The 26,360-nt window shown below is 38.5% G+C and overlaps 2 protein-coding genes across 6 annotated transcripts; one reads left to right on the plus strand and one right to left on the minus strand.

Annotated features, from left to right (window-relative positions):
* The first annotated feature begins 1,721 nt into the window (after positions 1–1,721).
* On the plus strand, positions 1,722–14,911 carry ccpg1 (cell cycle progression 1). 2 transcript variants are annotated; one of them, XM_023284223.3, is made up of 11 exons: positions 1,722–1,828; positions 2,444–2,526; positions 4,613–4,730; positions 5,805–5,890; positions 5,985–6,168; positions 6,293–6,382; positions 9,134–9,496; positions 10,006–10,121; positions 10,807–10,932; positions 11,161–12,461; positions 13,964–14,911. In XM_023284223.3, the coding sequence occupies exons 2-11, from the start codon at positions 2,467–2,469 to the stop codon at positions 14,154–14,156; spliced, it is 2,637 nt and encodes an 878-aa protein (XP_023139991.2). In that variant the 5' UTR covers positions 1,722–1,828; positions 2,444–2,466; the 3' UTR covers positions 14,157–14,911. The 2 variants fall into 2 exon arrangements, with proteins under 2 accessions (XP_023139991.2, XP_023139993.2); XM_023284225.3 differs by lacking the exon at positions 6,293–6,382 and having other exon boundaries at positions 1,724–1,828.
* pigb (phosphatidylinositol glycan anchor biosynthesis, class B) lies at positions 2,739–24,757 on the minus strand. 4 transcript variants are annotated; one of them, XM_035954615.2, is made up of 15 exons: positions 24,704–24,757; positions 24,382–24,517; positions 24,120–24,249; positions 22,419–22,536; positions 22,233–22,337; positions 21,884–22,014; positions 20,344–20,484; positions 20,209–20,260; positions 19,929–20,140; positions 17,830–17,894; positions 17,531–17,747; positions 15,076–15,253; positions 5,962–6,231; positions 5,797–5,848; positions 2,739–4,724 (listed from the first exon to the last, which is right to left on the minus strand). In XM_035954615.2, the coding sequence occupies exons 2-13, from the start codon at positions 24,491–24,493 to the stop codon at positions 6,229–6,231; spliced, it is 1,464 nt and encodes a 487-aa protein (XP_035810508.1). In that variant the 5' UTR covers positions 24,494–24,517; positions 24,704–24,757; the 3' UTR covers positions 2,739–4,724; positions 5,797–5,848; positions 5,962–6,228. The 4 variants fall into 4 exon arrangements, with proteins under 4 accessions (XP_035810508.1, XP_054875293.1, XP_023139994.1 ...); XM_055019318.1 differs by having other exon boundaries at positions 2,739–3,701; positions 5,962–14,990; XM_023284226.3 differs by having other exon boundaries at positions 5,962–14,990.
* Between the last annotated feature and the right edge of the window lie 1,603 nt (positions 24,758–26,360).

The following is a 26,360-nucleotide window of genomic DNA, read 5'->3' on the forward strand; positions in this document are numbered from 1 at the left end:
CACACCAAATGATGCGAGTCTCCTAATACTCTCAAAAGTTCAACCTCAAAATATCTGTTTCAGAAGTGTTGTGTTTCTAAATTCTGCTGAAAGCATTGACAGACATTCTCTTTCAAGGTTGTGTAAAAAGCAGCCTGTACTCTGAGCTACTGAGAAATTTTCCTGAACAAAGTGTAAATCAGCTCAACAAAAACTAAAGCCTCAGTCAGAGATAACAGGTATCGCAAATTATAAAGAACTTTCTTTGTTAACTCAGACTTTCTGCTTCAACCTCACATAAAAAGGGGAGTTTAACTCGTCAGGTGACTGAAAATGAACGGCTTGTGCAGTTCTAGATCCAAAAGTAGGATGTTTCAACTCATGTTTTACTACAAATACATACAGTAATAAATAAATACAATGGCTGGTTGTTAGTTTATTCACTATTAATGTCATTTTATATACTGGATTGAACTTGAGCAGTGGAAGACAGAAGGAATTTAATGAAATTATGGAGATTCAGAGAGGTAATGTTGCGCAATGTTAAGTTAAGCGCGGTTTAATTCAAACCAGCGGAATGTTAAACTTCAGTGCAGCTGAACAGGTTTCAGTTAACCTTAAAGTAAAATAACTTTTTTAAAAGCTAAAATACACAGCAGAGAAATACAGGTTGAGAAGGTCATTCTAATAATGACGGACAGCTGCTGCAGCAACTAACGCAGGTGTTCAGCGGTAAGTTAGCCACCTGTGTTTATTAGCCCGCTAGCTAACTTAGCCGCTTAGCTAGCTAACGCGTCCGGACCAACTGCTCAAACACGACAAAACACAACTATTCACAAGTCGCTGACTTAACGTACAACAAAATAACGCTACAGGTTAGAAGTATTTATCTTCTTACCGTGTTTTACTTCAAAAACAAGATCAACAGGAGCCAGAGATGCTACTAGACGTGCCGACCATAGCTATACATAGACTAGACACGCTAGCGCTGGCTTCTATCTTTGGTCTGACCAATCGCTGCTCTCTGGCTCCGCCCTCTGAGAATCTTGTTGTCGTTTGGCTCCACACTTGCTGATGACCACTTCCGGTCTCAGAAAATGAAAAAAACGGACTTTTTTTCGTTTGTCTCTTACTGATTTTACTTTCTTGTTATTCTAAATATAAAACGAAAATCAAAGCATTAAAAAAATCGTATATCCCTTTTTGATCATGAAAAGGAAAAACGCCTTGTATTTCAATTTTAATTTTTGTATTTTAAAACGAAAATCAAATAACCACTCGTTTTTTGTTTTTCACAAAGGAAAATCCAATTACCAGATCCGTACACGGACCCCTCACCAACCAGTCGAGCAACTTCACATGTGAAAATTGTTTATGGATTAGTCAGGTCAAGTCAGCCCAAAATGAACACGTTTTCTAATGGACACTTAAACTTTTTAGCATTTGCGACGTGCTTTTTAAATCTTTAGCTATTATCTCACAACCCGCTGCAAAGTCATTATAATGTTTATTTGGCTGCTTTTTACTAGTATTTCTTGCTGTGGGAGAGCTTGCTTTGTCACGCTTCCTTGTTTATGTTTTTTTTTCGCAGCCACAAGGCTTGTTTCCGCGGGGTTTGCTCCACCCTCGCCGAGACGGTTTGACCACCGCGCTGGCTCACGGGAAATGTAGTTCAAGCAGTTCGAAGAAGCCGTTGTGCCGCGTGTTGAGCCGAGCGGCCTTAAAACTACATTTCCCATCTGCTGTCGGCTTGCAGCAGTGTTGTTAACGGATAACCTGGGCTCGGGCATACTGCAATAACTGCGGGGCTGCTTGCAAACAGCTGCCTCGTCGTCGGCCCAAAACACCGGTCAGTTAAGTCTTTTTCTCAGTTTTTAAACCTTTAGCATTGTTAAAGGGCGGTTAAAAATAACAGACGACGTTGACAGGGTACTACTTATCTGTTCCGACGGTGTTTAGAGAGGTGACGTTAATAACAAACCTGACAAGTTAGTAAAGTAGCAGCGAAACAACCGCTAAATGTCGATATTTGATGTGAACAGACGAAGCTAATGGCCGCTGCAGTGAAGAGCTGCTCGGATCGCCGCTGATATCTCTGTTTCTGAGCTAAACGGGGACTGTTTTGAGGGTCAGGCCGCGCTGGTTGGCATCATCCGAGGGCTGCTAGAGAAGCTTCTCACCACCAGAGGCCGCTATTTCTGCTGTTTGATTGTTTATACGGAAATATTTAAATAGAGAAGACAAGCTGGGAATGAATGACTAACCTGGACATTTGGTGATAACAGCTGGCTAGAAGTGTAACATGTAATCTGATAACTGAAACTGGCTACTACACATCTTGGCCTGCCTGACCTAAAAAAAAAATCATTGCAGCACTTTTCAGATTGTGACATGTTAATCTGCATTATCATTTCACAGCCACACACTCATTGTCTCAAATGTTGAACTTCCTCATCTCTTCTAGACTCCTGTACATCGCTGACAGAAATGTCAGAGACATCAAGTGATGCAGAGTCGTCCTGTGGCTGGACCATCATCAGTAATGAGGTACAAATCCATTTCTCATATTTATAATCGCAGCTGTTTTCTTTTGTTTTTATGTAACTTATTAAATTTGTCGGTGGCAGCAGCATTTTATTACAATATAAGCGGTTTTAAAATAAGTTGAACACAACTTTCAGTAAATTGTTGGTCATGTTAAAGAGTTTCTTCTCATGACAGGAGCTGTTGTCTCTTTTCTATTGATGATACACCATTCCTTTGGACTTAGACTTTATTGATCGCCAGATGGAAATTCTGCTGTTACAACAGCTGGATTTTCAACAAGGGAGTAAACAACAAGACAACACAGAATGTTAGAGTCAGGTATAAAGTAAAGGTAACATAAAATAAAATAAAATGAGATAAGAATATGGAAAATATAATGTCGAAAGAAAAAAATTAACAAATATACATGAATATACAAGAGTGATACAAAATTTGCTAATGAACAGAACGTGCTTAGATGTGCAAATTACATAAATAGGTGCAGATAGTTTACATATGTAATGAATAACATTTAGAATGTAAAGTGTCCAGTAGGTACAGTGGTTTAATCAGCAGGCAGAGTGTTAGAGTTCTTTTGTGATCTGCCAGACGCATTGAAAAGTCTTATTGCTGTGGGGAGGAATGACCTCCAGTACCGTTCCTTGGAGCAGCAGGGTTGCTGAAGCTGCTTCTCAGATTGTCCACAGTTTTATGGAGGGGGTGGGAGGTGTTTGGTCAGCATCCTCTGCTCCTCCACCTCCTCCAGGGTGACCAGCTGACAGCCAGCCACAGACTGGGCTTTCCTGATCATTTTATTCAGTCTGTTGGCATCCTTCGCCTTGATGCCTGCACCCCAGCACACCACAGCAAAGAAGATGGCACTCGCCAACTCAGACTGATAAAACGTCAGGAGCATGCAGCTGAGGTTGAAGAGGTGCTGCAGTACTCCACTCAGCTGGCTGGAACACGGCCTCACCACTGGAGGGCTGATACCATCTGGTCCAGCAACTTTTCCCTGGTGGAACCTCTCCAACTCTCTCCTCACCTGTCGGACTGTGTTGTGTAGTCCAGCCTGGAGGTGGGGGTGGGCGCTGGCTGTAATGCAGTAGTAAAGTGTCCGTGATGGGGGTTGGTGTGGGGAGAAAGATCCAAGGTGTAGTGTGCAGTCTGGTGGAGGAGGGGAGCTGGAGTCGAACCTGTTGAAGAACTGGTTCAAGTCACTGACCCTCTGTGTATTCCCCTCTGCTGGTCCCCCTCCCACCGCCTTTCCTCTGGAAGCTGGTGAGCTCCCTCATATCACCCAGACATCATTGGCCTTGTTCCTCTCCAACTTCTCTCCAGTTTTCTCCTGTAGGCGCCTTTTCTCTCTCTTAGTCTGTCTTTAAATTCTCTTTGTACAAGTTTGAGTTCTGCTCGGTCCCCTACTCTGAAAGCCCTCTTCTTTTTGTTGGGGAGCACCTTCAAGTCCTTGGTTACCCAGGGTTTGTTGTTTGGGTAACAGCAGACCACTTTAGTGGGGAAGGTGTTGTCCATGCAAAACCCAACCCACAGGGTTGTTACAATCAATCAGCCAGCCTCCAACTCTTAAACTTATTGCCAGCTATTTTTATAATCAATTAATCGGTTTGAAAACTTCTTAAAGATAAACGGTGTAAATTTTATGATCCTAGCATCTTAAATGTGAACATTTTCTGGTTTCTTTCCTCCTCTAAATATCTTTTGGTTGAGGAGTTGTGCAACTAATGTTTTTGTATATAAGGTCTACAATAAAAATACCGGTAGTAATAATAAAAAAACAAGTTCATTTATGCTTTGAATCTTTGTTGCATCTGACAAGGATTTTTAAACATTTCAACAAGTTTACACCAAAAACAATAACTTTTGTGTCATGTTGACCAGCTTGTTCAGTACCCATGAAAAAGATCAGTTTTCTTCCTGTTTCTGTTATTTACATAGAACTGGCTACAAATTGTCAGTCGCTGAAATACGTCATTTGCTGAATACGTAGTTATTGTTAATAATCGAACAACACAATAGTTTAAAATCTGAGATGAAAATGACATAGGTCTCTTGTCATGCCCTGCTTTGATGGCTGTTGTGTTTCCAGGGTTCAGATATTGAGACGTTGGGAACGGAGGCTGCAGTGGAATTTGCAGCCGAGCTGGTAGAGCGTCCCCCAGTGGAAGGACCAGAGCTGCAGGATGCTCAGGCCTCAACATCTGGTGGTAAAAATGCTCATGTCATTTTATTTTATTTTTGCTGGAGTTTTACATTTATTCTGATATTAGGTTTGAGATTATTAATGATATAAATAATTATAAATAAAAATGTTTTAAGTTTGTGAGGTACATGTGTTTCACAGGCAGTAATTTACCAACTCAAAGTTGAGATCTTCATCATCTGAGCAGTTCACATTCAGCTGAATGCCAGTTAATTGTGGTAGATTTGTGAGAGTCTAAAAGTCATAATTGTATTTTGCTTTTTTATAAAACTATTTTTTAAAGTTGCCTTTGAAGGATTGCCTTTGTTCTTTTCTTTTGGTTTCATTTACACTGTGCCACTGTGGGATTCCCCTTCCTTCACAGGTCATACTGTGATTTTCAATATTTGAGTTTTTGTTTAAAAAAAAAAAAAAAAAAAAAAAAAAGGTATTTTATGTAATTAATTCATCAAAATCACAAATTGATCTTCAGCTATTTTGATCATTGTTCATAAATACTCTGGTTGTATCTTCTAAAATGTAAATATTTACACTGAACAAAAACATAAATGCAATATTTTTGTTTTTGCTCCCATTTTTCATGAGCTGAACTAAGACTTTTTCTATGTACATAAAAGATCTATTTCTCTCAAATATTGTTCACAAATTTGTCTAAATCTGATTATTGCACAGGTGTCCCTTAGGCTGGCCACAATAAAAGGCCACTCTAAAATGGGTGGTAGTCAGAAAAGTAGAAATGCTCACTAAAACAGATTTAGACAAATTTGTGAACAATATTTGCGAGAAATAGAGCTTTTGTGTACATAGAAAAAGTCTTGATCTTCAAGTTGAGCTCATGAAAAATGGGAGCAAGAACTAAAGTGTTGCATTTATATTTTTGTTCAGTGGTGTTTCGTGTTTTTTTGTCTTTTATGACACTATACTGAATATGTCAGTATTTTGGACAGTTTTTTTAAACAAAACCAGCAGTTTGAGCATGTCGTCATCCATAGAAACATTCATAATTCTCTGATTCTTCATGGAATTTGAAATATTTTGTATGTATTTTAATCACGATTCCTATTTCTTACATTCTCAGCTGCGTGTGTTGAAGAGAGGTCCGCTGATTCACTCGACGACACCCTGGGAGAACAAACCATAGTTGAGACACTGTACGGTTCAGAGGTGAGAGGCCCTGAAAACAAGGTGTTCTTTAAATAATGCAGAGCCGCTTTGTTCCTGCTCATTTTACACACCTTTTTGGACATGTCTTCTGCAGGCCAGAGGCACTGCAAAAGGGAAAGAGCATGTGTTGTCCTCCAGCGATCACTCCGACATCGTGACTCTGGGAGACTTGAAGGATGAGGAGCACACAGAGAGGGAAGAGGAGGCCACCGGCAATGAGGAGTTTTATCTCGGCACCTCCTGCAGCAGCCAGTACGCCTTCACCGCTGCAGAGACTGGTAGGAACCACACTGACACCCTGGACCATCCTCATGATTCCTTCACCAAGCTGAAATGATTCACTGTAGAGAAATTTAACACAACAGCACCAAACGTTTCTCTTCTCCCTGTTTGCCGAAGCAGGTTTGTTGTTGAGTCACTGGAAACTTCCACAGAGTCTGGTGAACTTAAGCTACCATCTGAGAAGTCACCTCACTGGAGGCTCTTTTCCAGGTGGCCTGATTGAAAATGGAGTGAATCTGATGTGATGCTAAAGTTGTTCAGCAATGCTTAAAACTAATCCTGATTTGTTTCTGACAAGCCCAAGTATTGTGCAGAGATAAAATGCTGTCAGATAGCTGTTGTCTGTGTGTACGTGAAGAGATTTTAGGTGTGAATTTTACAGATTTTTATCAATTTACCACTGTCATATCTGGACATTAGTGAAGTGAGTCAAGGCTTCAGGCTTCAAATGCAAACTCACAATCCAAGATGCCTGTTGGCGCGCAGAAGTGCTGCATTAAATTTAGATGGTTGCTATCTATGTGCTACAGTGAAGTGCTTTATTAGAGCACTTTATTGATGAAGTTGAGGCTCTGAGTCCACCGTAGCTCATTTGTTTTAACTCCATGCTGATATTTATAAATTCCCTGTTTCCTGTGTTTCAGTGGGCTCAGAATGACATTCATTACATTAGTTTATTACTTCTATTACGTTATTATTTGGTAATCAGCTGGAAACGTTTGATTAAGTCTCTCTAGTTAACTTTTCCATGCTACTCTCTTCCTGTCCCACTAACCTGCCCGTCACATAGTTTGGCCACAAAACTATAGAACAGAATGAATCACTTCCTGAAGCAACAGTGATGTTTGCAGCTTCAGATGCCATCCATTGTGTGGTAATATTCATTTGACATATAGCTCAGAGTAATTGTATTGAAACAATGAACTTCACAGGACCACATCTACTGTGCCGTCAAAGTGGGAGGAAACAGATGGCTTTTTGTTCATTTAATAGGGACATTGTTGAACATCAGTTTAATAATGCAAAATGTAAACATGTCAGATTATAGCAAAAATGCTAAATTCTGCTTATAGTCCAAAAGCCATCACCTCTAAAGGCCAAATCGTGTTTTACACATCTGTGTCTTTGAAGGGTATGCTAGCTGTTATTTTATTTATCCAGCTAAGTCTGCGTACATCCATGTGCAGCCCAGAATTTGTGACCATGCAGATCCCCACTGCCTCCAGATGCCCATGTGCCAGGAACAGAAATGCTTTAAACAAGTCCAGGCTGTGAGGAGAGACTGTGCAAGGAGATTCTCCATCATCCACACCTTTATAATTCATCATTGAAAGAGTTGTATTTGAAGTAGTTGCTGGCGGACTTTGAAGGTGCATTGATTTGTACAGTTTTAAACTCTCCAGAGATCCCATGCTATGTCTGACCTCGGTGCTACAGTTACAAATCCTGCTTTACCCTGTAAAAAGTGCAAAGTCACTGCCAGCTTTTCAGAAACATCCACAGGAACTGTGTGTCTATTTCTGTGTTCAATATGAGGGACAATGCCAACATCTGCATAAAAGGCTGACTCGTACCTATTGTATTATAAATAGAACTGCATGCACTTTCAAAGCCTGCATCAATCATGCGGAAACCATTAACGGGCCTTAAAGCTCACTAATTACGTTTGTTTAATCTGTACAAAGTGGAAAACAGCACATTGCAGTGTTATGTTGGTAATATGCTGAACTATGTCTTGGCTGAGCATGAGAGTGGGATTGATCCTCTCATCTAACTCTTGGTAAGAAAACACATAAGTCTATTTTCCAAATAGTTTTACTGTTACTTACATGTGTTCAATAACACGTATAATTACTAGGGTTGCACGATATATCAGCAGATATTAGTATTTTTCCCAATATATCGGTATTGGTCCGTTGAGCAAAATCAGCCGATGTGAAAAACTGATGATTTTCTCTAACATTAAATCTCTCTCGACTGCGCTAAGTTTGCTTGAGTTGCGCAGGTGTGAGTCGAGGCACACAGGAAAGTATTGTGACAAGATTGGCTACATCTGAACAGGAAGAAATGACTGCAGTCTGGGAGTACTTTGTCCAAAGAAGATGCACGGATTGCACTATGCAATACTTGCAGAAGTGACGTTATGAGAGGAGGATGCCATGCCAAATCGTTCAATGCAACCAATTTAATTACCCGTTTAAAAATCAACCACCTAGGTGTGTACGCACAGCACAGAGAGCGAGCGTCAGCCACCTACTCTCAGAAGCTGCAAAAAACAAGCGCCACGGCTGGTACGTCCATACAGCAAACTCTAAACAAAACATGTAAATTTGCCAAGGATAGTACAGAAGCTAAGGACATAACGAACAAAGTAATGGAGATGATTGCTCTCAACGACCAGCCGTTTACAATAGTGGAGAACTTGGAGTACAACTGTTTCAGTGTTTGGGACATTTGCCATAGTGAGTATCAGGCCACTGTAACTTGAGAAATGTGCACACATTATAGCACAAAATTTGCACATCCTTTGTCAAAATATAGCCAGGACATATTTCCTTTACATTTGATGTTGCTCCAATTTCACAGATGTTTTGACTTCAGTGGTTCTGGACTTAAATATGTTTTACTTTTGTTAGATAATAAAGAAGACTATTTGGTCTAAGTTTTTTGATGTGAACAATATTTAAGTATCGATGTTGGTAATATCGGTTATCGGCGATATCAGAAATGTTAGTATTGGATATCCGTATCGGCCAGAAATTTTAATATCATGCATCACTAATAATTACATTTTTCATCATTTACTGAATCCCTAAACCGTTTTAGTATTATTTACCATTTGCATGATTGACCGCACTTAAGCATGTTCTCTGAGCCAGTTGTGTGTGCCTCCGTTTCCAGCTAAACTGTTTTCCACCATGTTATCCCTGCAACCATAACCTTGTTTATATTTCTCTGCAGTTTTCCCAGTGCAGCAGCCCCGGGAGACAAACTCAAGCAGCAGCGAGGACGAGGCTGGACGAAGCGCCACTACTGTCGTGCGACGACGAAGGTTGAGGAAGAACACCATTAGCGTCATGACAGACCAGGAGGAGGAGGCGGTGCTGGAATCACGCCTGAGTGACGAGGAGGAGGAGGAGGACGAGGAGGAGAAGGAAGAGGAGGAGGTCCAAGAGGAGACGCAGCATGAGGAAGACTGGACTGAAGTTAGACCAACTGCTGCTCTGAATGTCAGAGGTCAAGGCCAAGGCAGCAGCATCCTCAACAAATGCATCCTGCTCGCCCTCATTGTAGCCATCAGCATGGGCTTTGGTCACTTCTATGGTAAGAAGTTCAGCCCAGAATTATAAGAGGTTAAAGATGTCATCATCAATGCAGAAAACATATTCTAATTTTCCAGTTTGGCTTGGCCTGTCTGCCTTTTACATGCTCTGTGTTCTCATTTGTTCTGTCCTGTAGTGTTGCACCGACTGTTGTCAGTCACTCAGCCTCCACATGCAGCATTACAAATGTATTTTACATCAGAATTTTCCGTCTTTACGTTCTTGTTGTCCCAAGTCAGGGTTTATTTGCTTGAGTCCTCCGTTTCAGACCAGGAGCAATAAATATCTAGGTGGAGTTTATCTCTGTTGGGAGCAGTTATAATCACAGAGTTATTATGAACAAAAAGCTAAACAGGTATATGTCTGTAGCTTTTTGTTCATTCTAACTGTGTTTCCAACTTTTTCAGACAATACAGACCACTGCAGACTTCTTCATTTCATGTAGTCTTACTGTAACGGGGCTTTCTGTTTCTGTGTGTAAATGGTCTGTGTTATGAATCTCACCTACAGGTACAGTCCAGATTCAAGAAAGACAAAAAACTGTGGAGAAAATCAGAGTGAATGAGCTGGATGGAGTCAGAGATCTGCTTCAGCGACATGTGAGAGCTCAGCTTATTACAAACCAGGTCAGTGACAAGACACTCAATGAGAAGCTCATTTGTGGCAGAACATAATGTTAATCATTAACTCATTTTGTACCATGTTTCTGACTTTTGTGCCTGCCAACATGCATAATACTTACTTATTGTTAAATGCTCATTTAAGCAGAAAGAAATACAGTGAGCAACCCTCCACATCCCTGTATAACAGTTCTAATATAAGTCCTGCATTTTAAATGTGCTTTTTTAAAATGTCACATTACATTATAATTCTTCTCATAAATGAAGTAAATGAAGTAGACAAAATATTTAGAAATAACTTGATTAATAATTCAGGAAAATCAATCACAAAGCTTAAATATCTACCAGTAGGTCAAATAAACTCCTAAAGCAGAAGTCTCAATAATGTATTCTTTTAATTAATTGATTAATTAATGTAGGATTCCTTTAGTTTTTCTCTGTAAATAAGAAACAAAGTATTTCTGGGATGTCAAGGAATTTGGAAATCCATGTTCTACTCATAAGACATGAAACAAATATAAAACAAATGTGAATTTGCAGTCATGATTTTGATTGGTCTTAAATAATGTTTTCTTCAAGTCAACGATACAAAAAAAGTGTTTTAATTTGGTTGCATAACGTTTCAGTCATTAAGCACAAAAGCAGGACTTTCAAAAATCATAACTTGTTTGCTTTTCCTTTTCCCTCTCAGGACCAAAGCGGCAACTTGGGCTTAGATGAACTGGATGAGCAAAAAGTTATTTCATTGCTCACAGAGATGATTGAGAATATAAAGAAAGAGAACCAGGAGCTCAGCCTAAAAAAGGTTCACATTCAGGTAACTTGGATGCCCATTTCTAATCAACACTTAGTTACAATTAAAAATTAACCTAAAAAAATACTATTTCACTATTGAAAGGATGGATAATTTGATTGTACTTTGTGATTCCTTTGAATAACAGTGAAACATTTTAATTGCCCCCTGGGGACAAATAAAGTTTTCTGAATCTGAGTCTCCTGTTTGACAGCCATAATTTTCCTTCTGTGTCGCTTCTTTTCCATCAAGGCGCAGAGGGATGGTCTGGAAGTGCTGCTGAAGCAGAAGACTGAGGAGAAGACTAACATTGTGTCTCAGCAGCAGAGGCTGACAGCTGAAAACCAGCTGCTGAAAAGCTCCCTGGAACGTGAAGAAAAGTCTTTGTCCACCTTACAGGAGGAGCTGAGAAACCTGCGCTCTAAGATCAGAGATCTGGAGGTGATGGGAGCTGGAGCCGATTCGCTGCTGGCAGAAAACCAGAGGCTGAAAGACCAGCTGGAGGAGGAGAAGCAGCTGCTTAGAAAGTTTCATGGCCAGAGAGAAGACATGATGGCTGAAGCACAAACATTGAGAAAGAAGCTCGACAGAGAGAGGAAGGTCACAGATGAGCTGAGAAGGGAGCTGAATCGTCTGAGAAGTCGCATCCCCGGAGCTGGAAAGGAAGCCGGTTCAGAGGCAGAGCAGCTGCAGTCTCGTCTGATGGAGCTGCAGAAGAGGCTGAGCTTTGAGCAGCAGCGCTCCGACCTGTGGGAGAGACTGTATGTGGAAACCAAAGAGGAACGAGCCAAAGGAGACACAGAGTCCAAAGTGAAAAAACCAAAAGAAGGCATGGCAGGGAAAGTGAAGGAGACATTCGATGCTGTGAAGAACTCTACCAAGGAGTTTGTCCACCACCACAAAGAGCAGATTAAGAAAGCCAAGGAGGCTGTGAAGGAGAACCTGAGGAAGTTTTCTGATTCTGTCAAATCCACTTTCCGACACTTCAAGGATTCAGCCTCGACCTTCATCAACAAGGCCAGAGGTTTTTATAACAAGAGATGCGATGAGAAGAATACAAAAGAGTCGTGGCAGCAAAGATCCCACAAACATCATCACAGACACAAATCTGACTCCTTCCAGAGCAACTGCAACACGCGAAAATCAGGAGGTAAGGTCCACGAAGACCGAGGACAAGGCAGCCACAAAGCCAACATGAAGGGCTGCTCCGGGGTTTTTGACTGCGCCTACCAGGAGTCTATGAGTCTCTTCAACAAAGCCATGGAGCCAATTAGAGCTGATGAATTTTACCAGCTGCTGCAGAGCTACCTGCAGCAGGAGGTTGACCACTTCTACCACTGGAAGGAGCTTGAGATGTTCATCAACAACTTCTTCCACAACGGAGTGTTCATCCACGATCAGATGCTGTTTACAGATTTTGTAAGCGGCGTTGAAGACTATCTGGCAGACATGCACGAGTATCACGGCCTTAACGACGACGTGTTCGGCGATCTTGACGACTATGTCTACAGGCACTTCTTTGGAGAATCGTACATAAAAAGTTATGGCCCGAGGTAAGTCTCCCTTTACTAAAGTGTCTCACAACTAAATGATGCGCAAAGTTCCTAACTAAGAGTAACACTTTAGGTTATAGCCTGTCACTTCTAAATAATTTAGAAAAGCTATCTGAGGATTTTCCTGGAATAAAGACTTAATATTGTACTATTGCAGGGGTGTCAAACTCATTTTAGTTTAGGGGCCATATTCAGCCCAATTTCACCTCAAGTGGGCCGGACCAGTAAAGTCACAGCATAATAACCTATAAATAACCACAACTCCAAATTTTTCCTTTGTTTTAGTGCAAAAATGTATGTTCTGAGAATGCTCACATTTAAGGAATTATCTTTTAACTAAACATCATGAACAACCTGAAATTTCTTAAGAAAAATAAATTCAATTTCAACATTATGCCTCAGTTTATCATTTACACATTACAACTTCCAGATCAGAGTGTCTATAAAAGAAGAAAACATTTAATCACGGGTATCTGAAACTAAACAGTATAGTATTTTACTTTATGATCGAAATGACAAGTCAGACAAAAAAACATAAACAAGACAAAATATTACAAAAATGTGACACAAAATGACAAAAACGAGAAACAGAAGGACAAAAAATGAGACAAACGACACAAAACAAAAGACAAAAAATTAGACAAAAAAGTTAGCGCCAAAAAAAATTGATAAACGACAAAACCGAGACAAAAAAATTACATAAATGACACAAACGAGACAAAAAATGGCAAAAGTGAGAAACAAAATGACAGAAAAATAGACAAAAAACACAAGCAAGACAAAAAGGAAACACAAAATGACAAAAACACGAGATTAAAGTCAAACAAAAAAAAAACCAAGACAAAATATTACAAAAACGAGACACAAAAGAACAATGAACAATCTAGTATTTTGCTTTATGATCAAAACAACTTGTCAAATTATTTTAAATTTATAATTTTACAATTTTCAATTTCAGTTAATGTCTTCTCTGTAATTTTTGCACTTTACTAAGTTATCCCATGGCCGGTTTGGACCCTCTGGAGGGCCGGTTTTGGCCCGCGGGCCGCATGTTTGACACCCCTGCACTAATGCCAAGAATGTGAGGAAAAGACCAAGTTAATACACTTGTAATTCATTAATTCCAGTTAATTGCTAGCATGACCCAGACAGCGTTTTGGTCAACTGAAACATCACTAATGTGTTATCTGGGCTTAAATTTACAGTTTAAATTTAGACTTTCCCTAAAAAGTTTATGAAATTACAGTGTTCCCACCAGAAGAGGTCACAAGAAATTATTATCGCTGCCTCATAAAATAAAATGTTAGTCTTAAACTGAGAGAAGCGGCAGGTTAGCTTGACTGCTGTGGATGACGTAACATTTTCTTAATCTGCTTTCTCACTATATCTTCAGTGAGGGATTGACAACTGGCTCAACTCAGGAGTAGAAGGGGAAATCACTGCTAACTGAATGCAACCACAGTGCAGTAATTTTAGTTCTTTTTTTGTTTTTCTTCACACAGCGGGCCATTTGAAAGACCCGACACTGACTCAAAGGAGGAGTTGAGGGCGAAGCATCACCAGCGCAAACATCAGAGAGCCAGGTCTCGACCTCACAGTGAACGCAAGTGGAGCAGGTCAGGTAGAAACGCAGACAGACACATGGCAGACGTCAAAATAGAATTAGGCCCGATGCCGTTTGACCCCAAATACTGAAAATTTCCCCGCTAGTTTAACAAGATAGTGGCTAATTCAAATGTTTGGGTTGTATTTAGATGCAAAGTCTCCTTTTTTTTGTAAGTTTGCACAGTGTTATGTTTTTAATGCTACTGAACGTCCTCGAGCTGTTTGGTGTTAACGTTACTGTTGTTAGGTTTGAATGGAAGATGTGGCATGTCTTATGTCAGCTGCACATTTGTAACACGAGAGTTCATTTAACTGTTTACAAATCTTAATCATTCTTTAACATTCGGCTTCTAAATTATGGACCTGATGAGGAGTTCCAGCTCCAACATCATCAATGCTTGTTTTCAACCACATGAATTGTGTTTAAAAAAAAAAAGCAGAAAATGTTAATTGGGAACCCGACTACTGTGCCATGTAAAAACAACAAAAACAAAGACATGCCACATGTAGGATGTTTTCCTGTACAGTCACATTGTTTTAATTTGCTGCTACAAAGACAAGTTGGTGTGACGTGGTTGTAATTTGCTTTCAGACTTTAAATGCTTTTTTGTCTAACATTCCACCTGAAGCTTGTTTTAACTGGACCTTTTACACGACTGGAAAGAAAAGCCTGGAAATCACAGCAATTAAATGGATTGTGGATGAAGATAAAAATGTTTAAAAAATGAATAAAATATTTGTTTCAGTACAAAGTCCATATCATAGGATGTTTTCCTTCAGGAACTGAAGTTGCCATTGCTCCAGTGTTTGTCAGTGCCTTTCATAAATAAAGATGCTTCCTCCAACTCTTCCCTCAGGGAAGTGACTGTGAAATATTTTTGCTGTCCTCACAAAGTTATTCCCTTTCAAAAACATGGAGATTTGCTGGAAAAACGGGGAAAAAACAAAAACGTGTTTTAAAAGTTACAAATTTTCACAAATACGTGCAAAAACATAACCTTCATCTTACCTGTTCTAAAACATCAAACAAAACCAGATGGGTGGGCAGAGAGGATTTGTTAGGAAACGAGGTCCTGAGCCAGAGAAGAGGATCATCGTAGAACCGCTCAGCTTCTTCAAAGTAACCGTCCTCTCCCAGATCTGGAGGACACTCAAGAAACCTCATCTTTAATGGGCAGTGGACGTGGCTGTGAGGAGACGGAGGACTGTCAGCTGCTAGGTCAATATAGAATTGTGGGACTTTTTGTAACATAGCTGATAGGTATCATAGTTGACATTTTTGTTGTTTTCAGGTCTAAAATCAACATGGCCGCCTATAACCAAACACCACATGGCATTTTTTACAGAAAGATTCTTCGAAATATTATATATACAACTGAGTAAGATTGAAATTGAAAGGTATTTATAAACATATTGTAGTAAACATGCTGACATGTGATAAATCCACACTTGACTCACACTATATTAAATAACTCAGAAAGCCTGAAAGTCTTGCCAGTCATTTCTTCAGGAGGAAATGACATGTGGAGCAGGTCATGTGATCTGGAATTAACACGTTTACTTGAGAGGTGTTTTTGCAATGGATAACTTAGCCCTTGTCCACACGTAGCCGGGTATCTCACAAAACGAAGATATTGTTCTACGATTCGGCCTATCATCCACACGAAAACGCAGATTTACGTCATCAAAAACGATTCTTTTTAAAAACTCCGACCAAAGTGAAGATTTGCGAATTCTCCGTTTTATGCGTCTGCATGTGGACATCAGTAACCGGGCTTTTGCGTTTCGAAACGTCACCGCCTGCGACAAAATATGTTCTTACGTCACATATGCGACCTGTGTTTACATTCGGTAACAGTATGGATGCTCTCACAAGGTTTTGGGCGCTGTTTCTTGTACAGGCGCTTTTTACTTGCTTGTTTTTACAAGCCCAGATACTGCTCCACATTCAACAACACAGGTGAAGGACGACGTTAAGGACGGTTATTCTCCACCACCTTGCTAGGATTTGGGGAACTACTGCCACCTAAAGGTCCGGCATGCTTATGAATGTGCTGAAAAACGCACTTATGCGGTTAGGTGTGGATGAAGTTTTTTCCTAAAAACGAGGTGGTGTGTACGTAAGTTTTTTTCTAGACGGAGGGGGCAGGATATTCGGTTTTACAAAAACCTTGCTACGTGTGGACAAGGCCTTAGTTAAAAGTGATTTCTCAGACACAGATACAATTTGTTTTCCATATAAAATTTGATGTATAACAAAAAATATCCGTCATCTCAACTTAAAAAGAACATAAAACAATTTTTGAATAAGCTCATTTTATTATTGTTCAGCTAATTAGAAGGTGGTTGTTACTAAATTTGTATGGTTATTTAGTTGACATTTTAGTGATATCCAGTCATTTTTTATTAATAAGTGATTGTTTCCTTAACAAATAATTATGGAATTTTTAAAGACCTGATCATAATGAACATAAAAAAACATCACTTTTTTAAAAAACTTTTAATAAAAATATATGCAAGATATATCACATGGACTTCAAAAGTCCTTCAATTGTATATCGATCCTGCTGCATGTCGTGCCATCAAATCAAAATTAGGCTGGAAAAGTCCAAACTTGAATTTTAAAATAACCTCCAACACGATAATTGTGGGAAGAGCAGTTTTAGGAGTGGTTAGGGTGTGTTCCACAGTTCAAATCCTGGCCACTTAACCATTTGCTGCCTGTCATTCCCCGTCTCTTTATCCCAGTCTCTCTGAATAAAGACCCAAAAGAAAAAAACCGTGGGAGAAAATGAGCACAGACACTAAAATACTTAAATGGGGAGAGCATTTTAATTTTCTCCTCTGTGATTCCAGCCAACAGTGCAGTTTTGTTGAGTTGAGGCACACAGAGCTTAAAGGATTCACTATTAAACTCTTGTACTTTTGAGTTCTGACTAAAATGTGTGAAACACTGGTACCTGATGCTTGGTCAGATTCTTAGTCTTGTTTTCTATTTTATTTGCTATTCAGGCAAATGTCTTGAATGGCTGTCAAGATTAAACACAGATGCACTTAGAAGTCAGGATTATTTTGATGTAGGTATCTGTTCCAAAATTGAAATGTCATGTTGTTGCAAGTATTGAAAATAGGAAAGATACAGTTTTAACATCTACTAGCATGCTCTACACAATTAGGGCACAGGTTTTCATATTTATAATCGTCTTCCCGAACTTCTAGATATTACGTTTCCAATATTTTATGTGGAAAAAACTCAATCCATTTTACTACCAACATCTTAAAATACTCCAGTTAAAAAATTATTAATATCCAGGGGAATATTTTATTAGACTTTGTGCAGGTAATCAGGCCAAATGTACAAAACTGATGCTGGATTATGGGAGTTACATTATAATAACACTTGAGCTCAGTGTGAAACACACCCAGGCTTTTAACTCTGATTTCATCAGATCTCACTACTGTACCTGTAGAAGGGCGTTGAGTGACAGGGCATGAGGAAGAGGACGTCCGGCTGCAGGCGGGTGGAGTCGTTGACGTCACACAGAGTCTGGAGGTGGTTCATGACGTCCAGAGTTCCTCGCTGGTGGACCAGGCCGGTGTACAGAGCAGGAACCAGGTTGGCCATTAATAAGGCGGCAGCTGCGGCTCGACGCCACGCTTTCAAATGAGCCAAAGACATCCCTGTGGCGAGAAATAAAAACAACTGAGAACTGGCTGGAAATGACCACATGTTACAGTTCTGGATGTCAAATGGGGAACTCACCGCAGAAGACCATGCAGAAAGGCAACACAGGATAGATGAACCGAAACTCCTTATGAGGAAGCAAACTGAGGAGAAAAAACAAAACATCTGAGTTATCTGACATTAGGACCCACATTTAAGCTGTTTGAAGTCAAATTCGAGTTTTTGACTGATCGACAGAAACAGCACTGAGAGGAGTTAATGGGAGTATCTATCGGAGGTGATAACATAAATATCATACATTATGCAGATGACACAGTGCCGATAGCAAACAGTGATGAAAACGTGCAAACCATAATATCCATAATTAATACAGAGAGCCAAAAACTTGGTCTGTCTTTAAACAAAAAGAAAAGAAAAGTAATGGTAATTTCAAAGAAAAATATCATCCCAACCTGTAACACAGAATTAGACCAAGAAATACTGAAGCAGGTTCAAATATCTCGGTTCATGGATGACATCAGGTGGGAGGTGTGAAACATCTCAGATGTAGAGTAGGAATGGCAAGAACAGCATTTATGAAAATGAAAAATATACTGACAAATAAGAGAACAGCAGTTAGCATCTGTATGAGGACTCTCAGCTGTTACATTCTACCAGTTGTATCAACTAAATGTCCACAAGTAGTCAAAAAAACCTAAACTTATTGTATAAAAACAACTTTCAAATAAAAATAAAGTTTTACTGCACTTATTAACAGTCACCAGACAGCAGCATCTCTTCCTACTTGTAAACATAAAGACTGACGTTGCGTTAAGCTCATCATATTAGCTCCTTTCTGTTGCCGGTGTGCTGCGCTGCTGTTTATGGATTCATCGTAGCTCATCTAAAAACACTAAGACTCTCTGTACTGTGGCTAATTTTAAATCGGAACACGCTCGCTCCAGTCAAGCACCTGCTTGGCAAAGTTCCCTGCTAATTTTAGACCTCACGTACACTTGATGCGCTATTTCAGATCTGCAGGAACTTTTTGTTTAGCAGCTTCATGAGTCGGCCAACGCGGATTATCTCAAAATGGCACTTAACCAGCCAGATTAACCTGTGTATTACATTCTATTCACTGTAGTAAAAACTGAGTGAATAGGTCTCACTCTTATTGAAGATAATTTACTCTTATTGTGGCTCTAAAACAGGGGTGTCAAACATGTGTCCTGCGGGCCAAAACTGGTCCTCCAGACTTTGTAAAGTGTAAAAATTACAGAGAAGACATTAGCTGCAAATTGCAAATTTGTAAAACTATAAATTTAGAATAATTTTGAGACCTTGACCAGTTGTTTTGATTATAAAGTAAAATACTAGATTGCTCATTGTTCTTTTGTGTCTCGTTTTGTAATATTTTGTCTTGTTTTTGTTTGTTTTTTTTGTCTGACTTTTCTTTCATGTTTTTGTCGTGGAGTGTTTCTTGTCTTATTTTTGTCATTTTGTGTTTTATTTTATTCATTGTTTTGGGTATCATTTTTGTCGTTTTGTGTTTTTTTTGTCTTATGTTGTTTGTCTATTCATTTGCCATTTTGTTTCTCGCTTTTGTCTTTTTTTTGCCTCGTTTGTGTCATTTATGTAATTTTTTGTCTCGGTTTTGTCATTTGGCCATTTTTTTGGCGCTTTGTAACTTTTGTCAAATTTTTTTGTCTCTTTTTTGTTTTGTTTCATGTTGTCTCATGTTTTTGTCATTGTTTCTCATTTTTGTCGTTTTGTGTCTCATTTTTGTAATATCGTGTGTCGTTTTTCGTCTGACTTGTCGTTTGGATCAGAAAGTAAAATATTATATCGTTCATTTCCAGAAACTTGTTACTAAATGTTTTGTTCTTTTATAGACACTCTGATCTGTAAGTTGTAATGTGTAAATGATAAACTGAGGAATAATGTTGTTGAAATTCAATTTATTTTTCTAAAGAAATTTCATATTGTTCATGCTATTTTGTTAAAAGATAATTCATTAAATGTCAACATTTTCAGAACGTACTTTTTTGCACTTAAACAAAGGAAAAATTTGGAGTTATCGTTATTTATCGGTTATTATGCTCTGATTTTACTGGTCTGGCCCACTTGAGATAAAATTGGGCTGAATGTGTCCCCTGAACTAAAATGAGTTGGACACCTTTGATGTAAAATACTTTTACCTGTAAACCACAATGGTCCAGACAACCGCTGCCAGCAGGACTTTGTATCTTCTGAAGGCGAGGGAGCATCCGTGAAGAAAGAAAGGAAGATGTGGTCCGATCACAACAGCGAAGCCCTGAGTGAAGTACCAGTGCCAGGGGTGAGAGCCGTAGAACTCAGCCACACTGTGGATGATGTTAAACTTGACGAAGTTCCACTGCACCAGCGCCCACTGTGAAGGAAACACCAGCTGTTGCATCTGACTTCACACAGGAGCCACTTTTATTTTGAATTTTTTACCTTTTCATAGAACACGCAGTCGATCGCTGTTGAAATTACAACGGCCAGCGTCCTGGTGATGACAGATTAAATAAAAGATGAGGAAAAGAGGGTGAATAATCCAGTTCCAGTGGATGTGAGGCTGAAAGTACAAACCCTATTGGAATGTAGTTATGAGTGATGAGTCTCAGTTTGTCGTCTTGGTGCCAGAAATGGTACAAGATCAGAGGAAACCAGACGATCAGAGCCGTCGGTCGAATGATCACAGCCAAGGCCACCAGGGCCAAATACTTCTTGCTGGAAAAAAAAAAAAACAATGTGTGTAAACCAGGGGTGCCAAACATACGGCCCGCGGGCCAAAACCGGCCCTCCAGAAGGTCCAATCTGGCCCGTGGGACGACTTTGTAAAGTGTAAAAATTACAGAGAAGACATTAACTGCAACTTGAGACCATGACAAGTTGTTTTGATCATAAATACACTAGATTGTTTATTGTTCTTTTGTCGTTTTGTGTCTCGTTTTAGCAATATTTTAACTTGGTTTTGTCTTTTTTTTGTCTCATGTTTTTGTCGTTTTGTGTTTCCTTTTTGTCTCGTTTGTGTTTTTTGTCTTATTTTTGTCATTTTGTGTTTTACTTTGTTGTTATGTGTATCGTCGTGTTTCGTCGTATTGTGTTTTTTGCCTTGCTTATGCTGTCTATTTATTGTCATTTTGTTTCTAGCTTTTGTCATTTTTTTGTCTCGGTTTTGTCGTTTGTCCATGTTTTTGGCACTCTGTAACTTTTTTCTAATTTTTTGTCTCTTTTTTTGTTTTGTGTCGTTTGTCTCATTTTTGTCGTTTTGTGTCTCATTTTTGCAGTATTTTGTTGTTTTTCGTCTTTTTTTGTCTGACTTCTTGTTTGGATCATAAAGTAAAATATTATATTGTTCAGTTCCAGATACCTGTGATTGACTTTTGGCATTTTTTGTCTCATTTTTGTTGTCTGTTTTTGTCTAACTTTTGTTTCATGTCTTTGTCGTGTTAGGTTCTTTTTGTCTCGCTTATGTTGTTTGTCTATTCATTTGCCATTTTGTTTCTCGCTGTTGTCATTTTTTTTGTCTCGTTTGTGTCATTTATGTAATTTTTTTGTCTCGGTTTTGTCATTTGTCTATTTTTTTGGCGCTTTGTAACTTTTATGTCTAATTTTTATCTCTTTTTTTGTTTTGTTTCGTGTGGTTTGTCTAATTTTTTTTGTCATTTTGTGTCTCACTTTTGTTGTTTTGTCTCATTTTTTGTAATATTTTGTTGTTTTTTTCGTCTTTTTTTGTCTGACTTTTGTTGTGTTGTGTCTTGGTTTTGTCATTGTGTGTCTCGTTTTTGTAATATTTTGTCTTTGTTTTTTGTCTTTTTTGACTTTTTAAATTTTGTGTCTCATTTTTGTAATATTTTGTTTTGTTTTTTGTCTGACTTGTCGTTTTGATCATAGAGTAAAATAGTAGATTGTTCATTATTCTTTTGTCATTTTGTGTCTTTGTTTTTGTTGTTTTTTGTCATTTTTTGTCTGACTTTTGTCTCGTGCTTTTGTCATTTTGTGTTTTACTTTGTTGTTTTGTGTATCATTTTTATCATTTTGTGGGGGGTTTTTTGTCTCGCTTATCTTGTCTATTTTTTTGTCACGTGAAAATGAAAATGAGAATAGATTGTTAACTAGCGGAGACCTGCTGTGAGTTTTGGACCCGGGGAGAGGAAAGTAAAACAGAGCCAGACAGGTGATGGAGGTCTCGGTGCTGTTGGTCAGAGTCCTGGTGCAGCAGAACCATGTGAACCAGGAACACATGTGACAGAAGAACTGGAGTCAAAACACAATAAAACAACTAAATCAGATGTGTGTTTTAGCATTAACAGCATGAAACTGCAGAATACTGAACGCATTGCCTTCTTAAGATAAGACATGGAGCTGTTTATTCCTAATGGGAGTCTAGTAGTTTGTTAAAAAATATCAGACTTTTCCAAACACAGAACGTCTGAAGTGGCAAAAACTGTTTCTGTCAATAAATATTTTCTTACCGTCCATTTTGCAACATCATGATTTTCCAACGTTCGGATGAGGAAGAAGAATTTCGCATCGGCAAATGCAGCCAGGAGAGCTTGAATTATTCGTGGAAGCCAAATCTGTAACCAAGTTATGAGATTTATTTAGTCAACAAATGCTGATTTGCTAAGATTTAAATCAAAATATTAAAAGGACTTTACCAGGAGATGGACTGAGTCGTAGTTTATGAGGTGTAATATCTTGTATAGGAATGCAAAGAGAAGTGGATATAAGAATCCTCTTAGTCCTGCCTTCCATTCCCAGGTCAGATACCCATAAGTCACACAGTTAAGGTTGGAACAGCTTTATATAACAGAATAAAAGCATTAATTGAGAAGAGTCATTTCATATCTAAGCAAACTGTATGTAAAGTCTTTTGTCATGTAATTAACGTATCGTAATGTGAATTCCTACTAACGACTGCAGCAAAAACAGATTTTTATTCATTAGTAAACCAATTTGAGAGTGATGTGAAAAGTAAAGACATGTTTTGTACATCTGCCATCTGTCTCTAATGTGTTTGAACCTTTTTCTGCCTTTTTCAGCCACTTGGAGCAAACTGCATAAAAAAAGTAAGTTTGGAATATTGGTATAATTCAAGACTTACAAATTTAGTGGTAAATTTTCTCAGGTCATTTATCTGTTTTGTATTGTTTAGTCTGTATTTTTCACTGACATCTTGGCTGTCAGATCTCTCCCTGATAAAGTTTAACTTCAAGAGGACCACCTTAATAAATAAAACTGAATAAAAGAAAACTGCAGAAGTTATGTGAATACAACTGACAATGCTTTATGTATCAAGGTGCATTTATATTTTTGAGTTACAGGCCCTCAAAATACATACAAGTGGGCTGAAATTTTGTATTTCCTTTTTCCCCTCTCATCTTTTACATAAAGGGGACAGAAATAAAATGTTCATGGATGAAAAAACACATTTGAGCTGTGCTAAAAACTGCATTTTAACCAATTTCCCATTCATTCCAGATGTCCTAATCTAAAACCAAAATCTCCTTTTTGTTCAGAACGACTTTTCCTTTAACCAACTTTGAGCATCAATATAAAGGATCAATAGAAAACTGCACCAGTTTACTGTCTGGGTCACAGATTAACAGAAACAAACATGGATACACTGGATTTGTTGTCTGTTTTCTGGAGAAAATTTCCGTTTGGGCACATTTTCAAGGGTCCCATGATCCCAACAAGATAAAACATATAAAAGATCAGGTGTCACTGATGTGCTAAAGTTGAACACAGCAGTGACACCTGATCAGGGACCATGACCATGATTTCAAGAGATGGAGCATCATGTTGGCTGCTCCTCATTTGCATAAAACTGAGGTCAAGCCAATTTTGTGCAAATCAGAGGCATGTGGCGTGACTCTCTGCCTTTAGAAACCCCCCAAAAACTTTTAAAATAACCACTGTTGGTTTAAATGAGTAAAAATTGAGTAGCTGCACACTTTATTTCTCATTTTGGTGAACTCTTTTAACAATAACAGGCCAAAGTTTGCAAATGAAATGCTGTTAGTGAAGCATTCATCCAATTAGGTTGTCTAATTGTCAGAGGGTGTAACCTGTACTGGTTTGCTGTTGGAGAAAACCCATCTAAGCTGTCATCTGTTGTAATGCTGCCTAATTGTACAGTCAGAAAGCGTCCGATGCTGCAACTTGTAGACCCTTAGGACCCCTCCCATCATCAGTCAAAGTAGCCACCATCTAAAAGCTACCCTGCTTTATCGTCTATTTTCCTCTAAATCCATCAGTAATTTACAAAATAAACACCATGCTGTATTGAAGGAGACATGAAACTAGCAATTGAGACGATAAATGTCTGAAGCCATCCATTAACAGTTGCAGGATATTTGAAGACCATGCGGTGGGAGACCTCCACAGACTGCCAGTACTCATCAGGGACGAAGCTGCTCTGAACCAGGAGACAGTTGATGAGCCTGAAGACCACAGAAAACACCACAACTCTGGCTGTCAGCTCACCTGTGGAGTCACAAATCAGATTCATTCACTGCATCTAAGGATCCGCACTGATTTATTCACTGCACACGCATCAGCTGCACAAACTGACCACCTTCACCTCAATCACTGCTTTAATCATAAAAGTGTTCAAACCGTCATTAAGAGGATTCAGCTCCTCCTTTGAATACAGCAGAGATCTGCGTTTCCTCAGTTTCACATCCTCCTCTTTGCTCCCAAACCTGAGACGCGCTCGGAGGTTTTCCATCAGAGCATGATGTGTTGAGTTCACCTGTCAGGTGAGGAAACACAACACAAAGAGCCTCAGACTCACAAACTAACCGGAGCTACGAGCTGCTGCGGATCAACAGGCTTTCTGTTTATTTAACCAACAGTAATAAACTGCTACATCTTCAATAAAACGACTGTAGATCTGTTCAACTTCAGCATTTATCTGCGTTTCCGCACTTCTACTCACCTCCTGTCCTCTCTGCACTCCAGACTTCAAAATAAAAGTTCTTCTTCTCGTCGTGTGGTTTCAGCAGTTTGGACTCATTACTGCCCCCAGCAGGAGGCTCATGACTGACACAGATAAAAAACAAAAAACAATCATCTCCTGTTGTCCTCATTCACGGGCACCAAAAAATATTGTTTCCTTGTCTGAAAAAAAATCCCAAAAATCAGCAAAAAAATTCCCCAAATTTCAGAATGTTTCCAAAAACTTCAGGAAGAAAATTCCAATAATTCCTTTAAAGTTTCCCTTATTTTATATATTTCTATTTTTGTTGTATAAATTTAGATTTATACCACACACTATATATATATATATATATATATATATATATATATATATATATATATATATATATATATATATATATATATATATATATATATATATATATATATATATATATATATATATATATATATATATATATATATATTTTTTTTTTTAATCCCTCAAATTTGGCAAGAAAATTCTTGCAAATATTTTCCAAAAAATTAATAAAAATCTTCCAAAAAAATCCTAAAATTATCTGTAGTTATTACATATATATCAGCAAAGCTTCTAATATTTTGTTTAAGAACATTCACAAAAAAAAAATTTGTGACTGTTATTAAATATTTTTGACATTTCTTTTTTTTCCACCAAAAAATCTTCAAAAATGTTGAAAATGTGGACATCAGAAGTTTCACTGTGAAAATACATATATATATTTTCCACATTTTCAAACTTTAAAACAGGTCAGTTTTGACCCGCAGGAGGACACGAAGGTTAATCATCCAGTTGCTTGAAACGACACACCTTTTAATATGCATATTAAAATTTAGCAATAAATTAAATAAAGCTCATCCTGTATAAAACAGCTGCACTGTATATAAACATGAGATATCAAGAAACTTGAGCTGGAACAATCAGAGACATTTCAAAGAGTAGCAACACTTCAAAAAAACCAATCTGTAAAACACAAAAATGCACAATAATAATCTCAAACAATCACATTAAAACACTCCAGATTGCTTTAAAAATTCTGGAACAATCAGAAACACAATCAAACAATCACAAAGACATGGCAACACTCAGGAATAATCAAAAACACGAAGAAACCAACACACAGAAACACAAATGAGGAATCACAAAGACGTAGGAACACTGATACACACCAAACAGTCTAGAAAACCAAAACTATCTGGAAAACACAGAAACACACGGAAAATTGAAACAATCACAAACATTTAGAAACAAGGAACCTCTGGAACAATCAGAAACTCTCCAGGTCACACAGAAACATTATAGAATAAATACTCTGGAATGCTCAGACACATAGAAACGACCCAGAACATCTAGAAACAGTCTGGAACAATGAAAAATTCTTAAACCATTCTGCAGCACAGAAGCAATCCAGAACATTCAGAAACACTCAGGGCCACTGGTTTCAAATTCTCCTTAGAGTATCTTTTACAACATTTGCCCCTCAGCTTTATAGTTTCTACAGAGTTCTTACCCTTGGGCATGTGAGCAAAGCTAATCATCAGAAGTTAGCAACATTAGCATTAAGGCTTTTCCTTTTGTTGTGGAGACATTGCCATCAATAATTACATGAATCTGCTGAGTTTTCTGTTCATCTGAT

Source organism: Amphiprion ocellaris, chromosome 1 (assembly GCF_022539595.1).
Source record: "Amphiprion ocellaris isolate individual 3 ecotype Okinawa chromosome 1, ASM2253959v1, whole genome shotgun sequence".
Classification (NCBI taxonomy): domain Eukaryota; kingdom Metazoa; phylum Chordata; class Actinopteri; family Pomacentridae; genus Amphiprion; species Amphiprion ocellaris.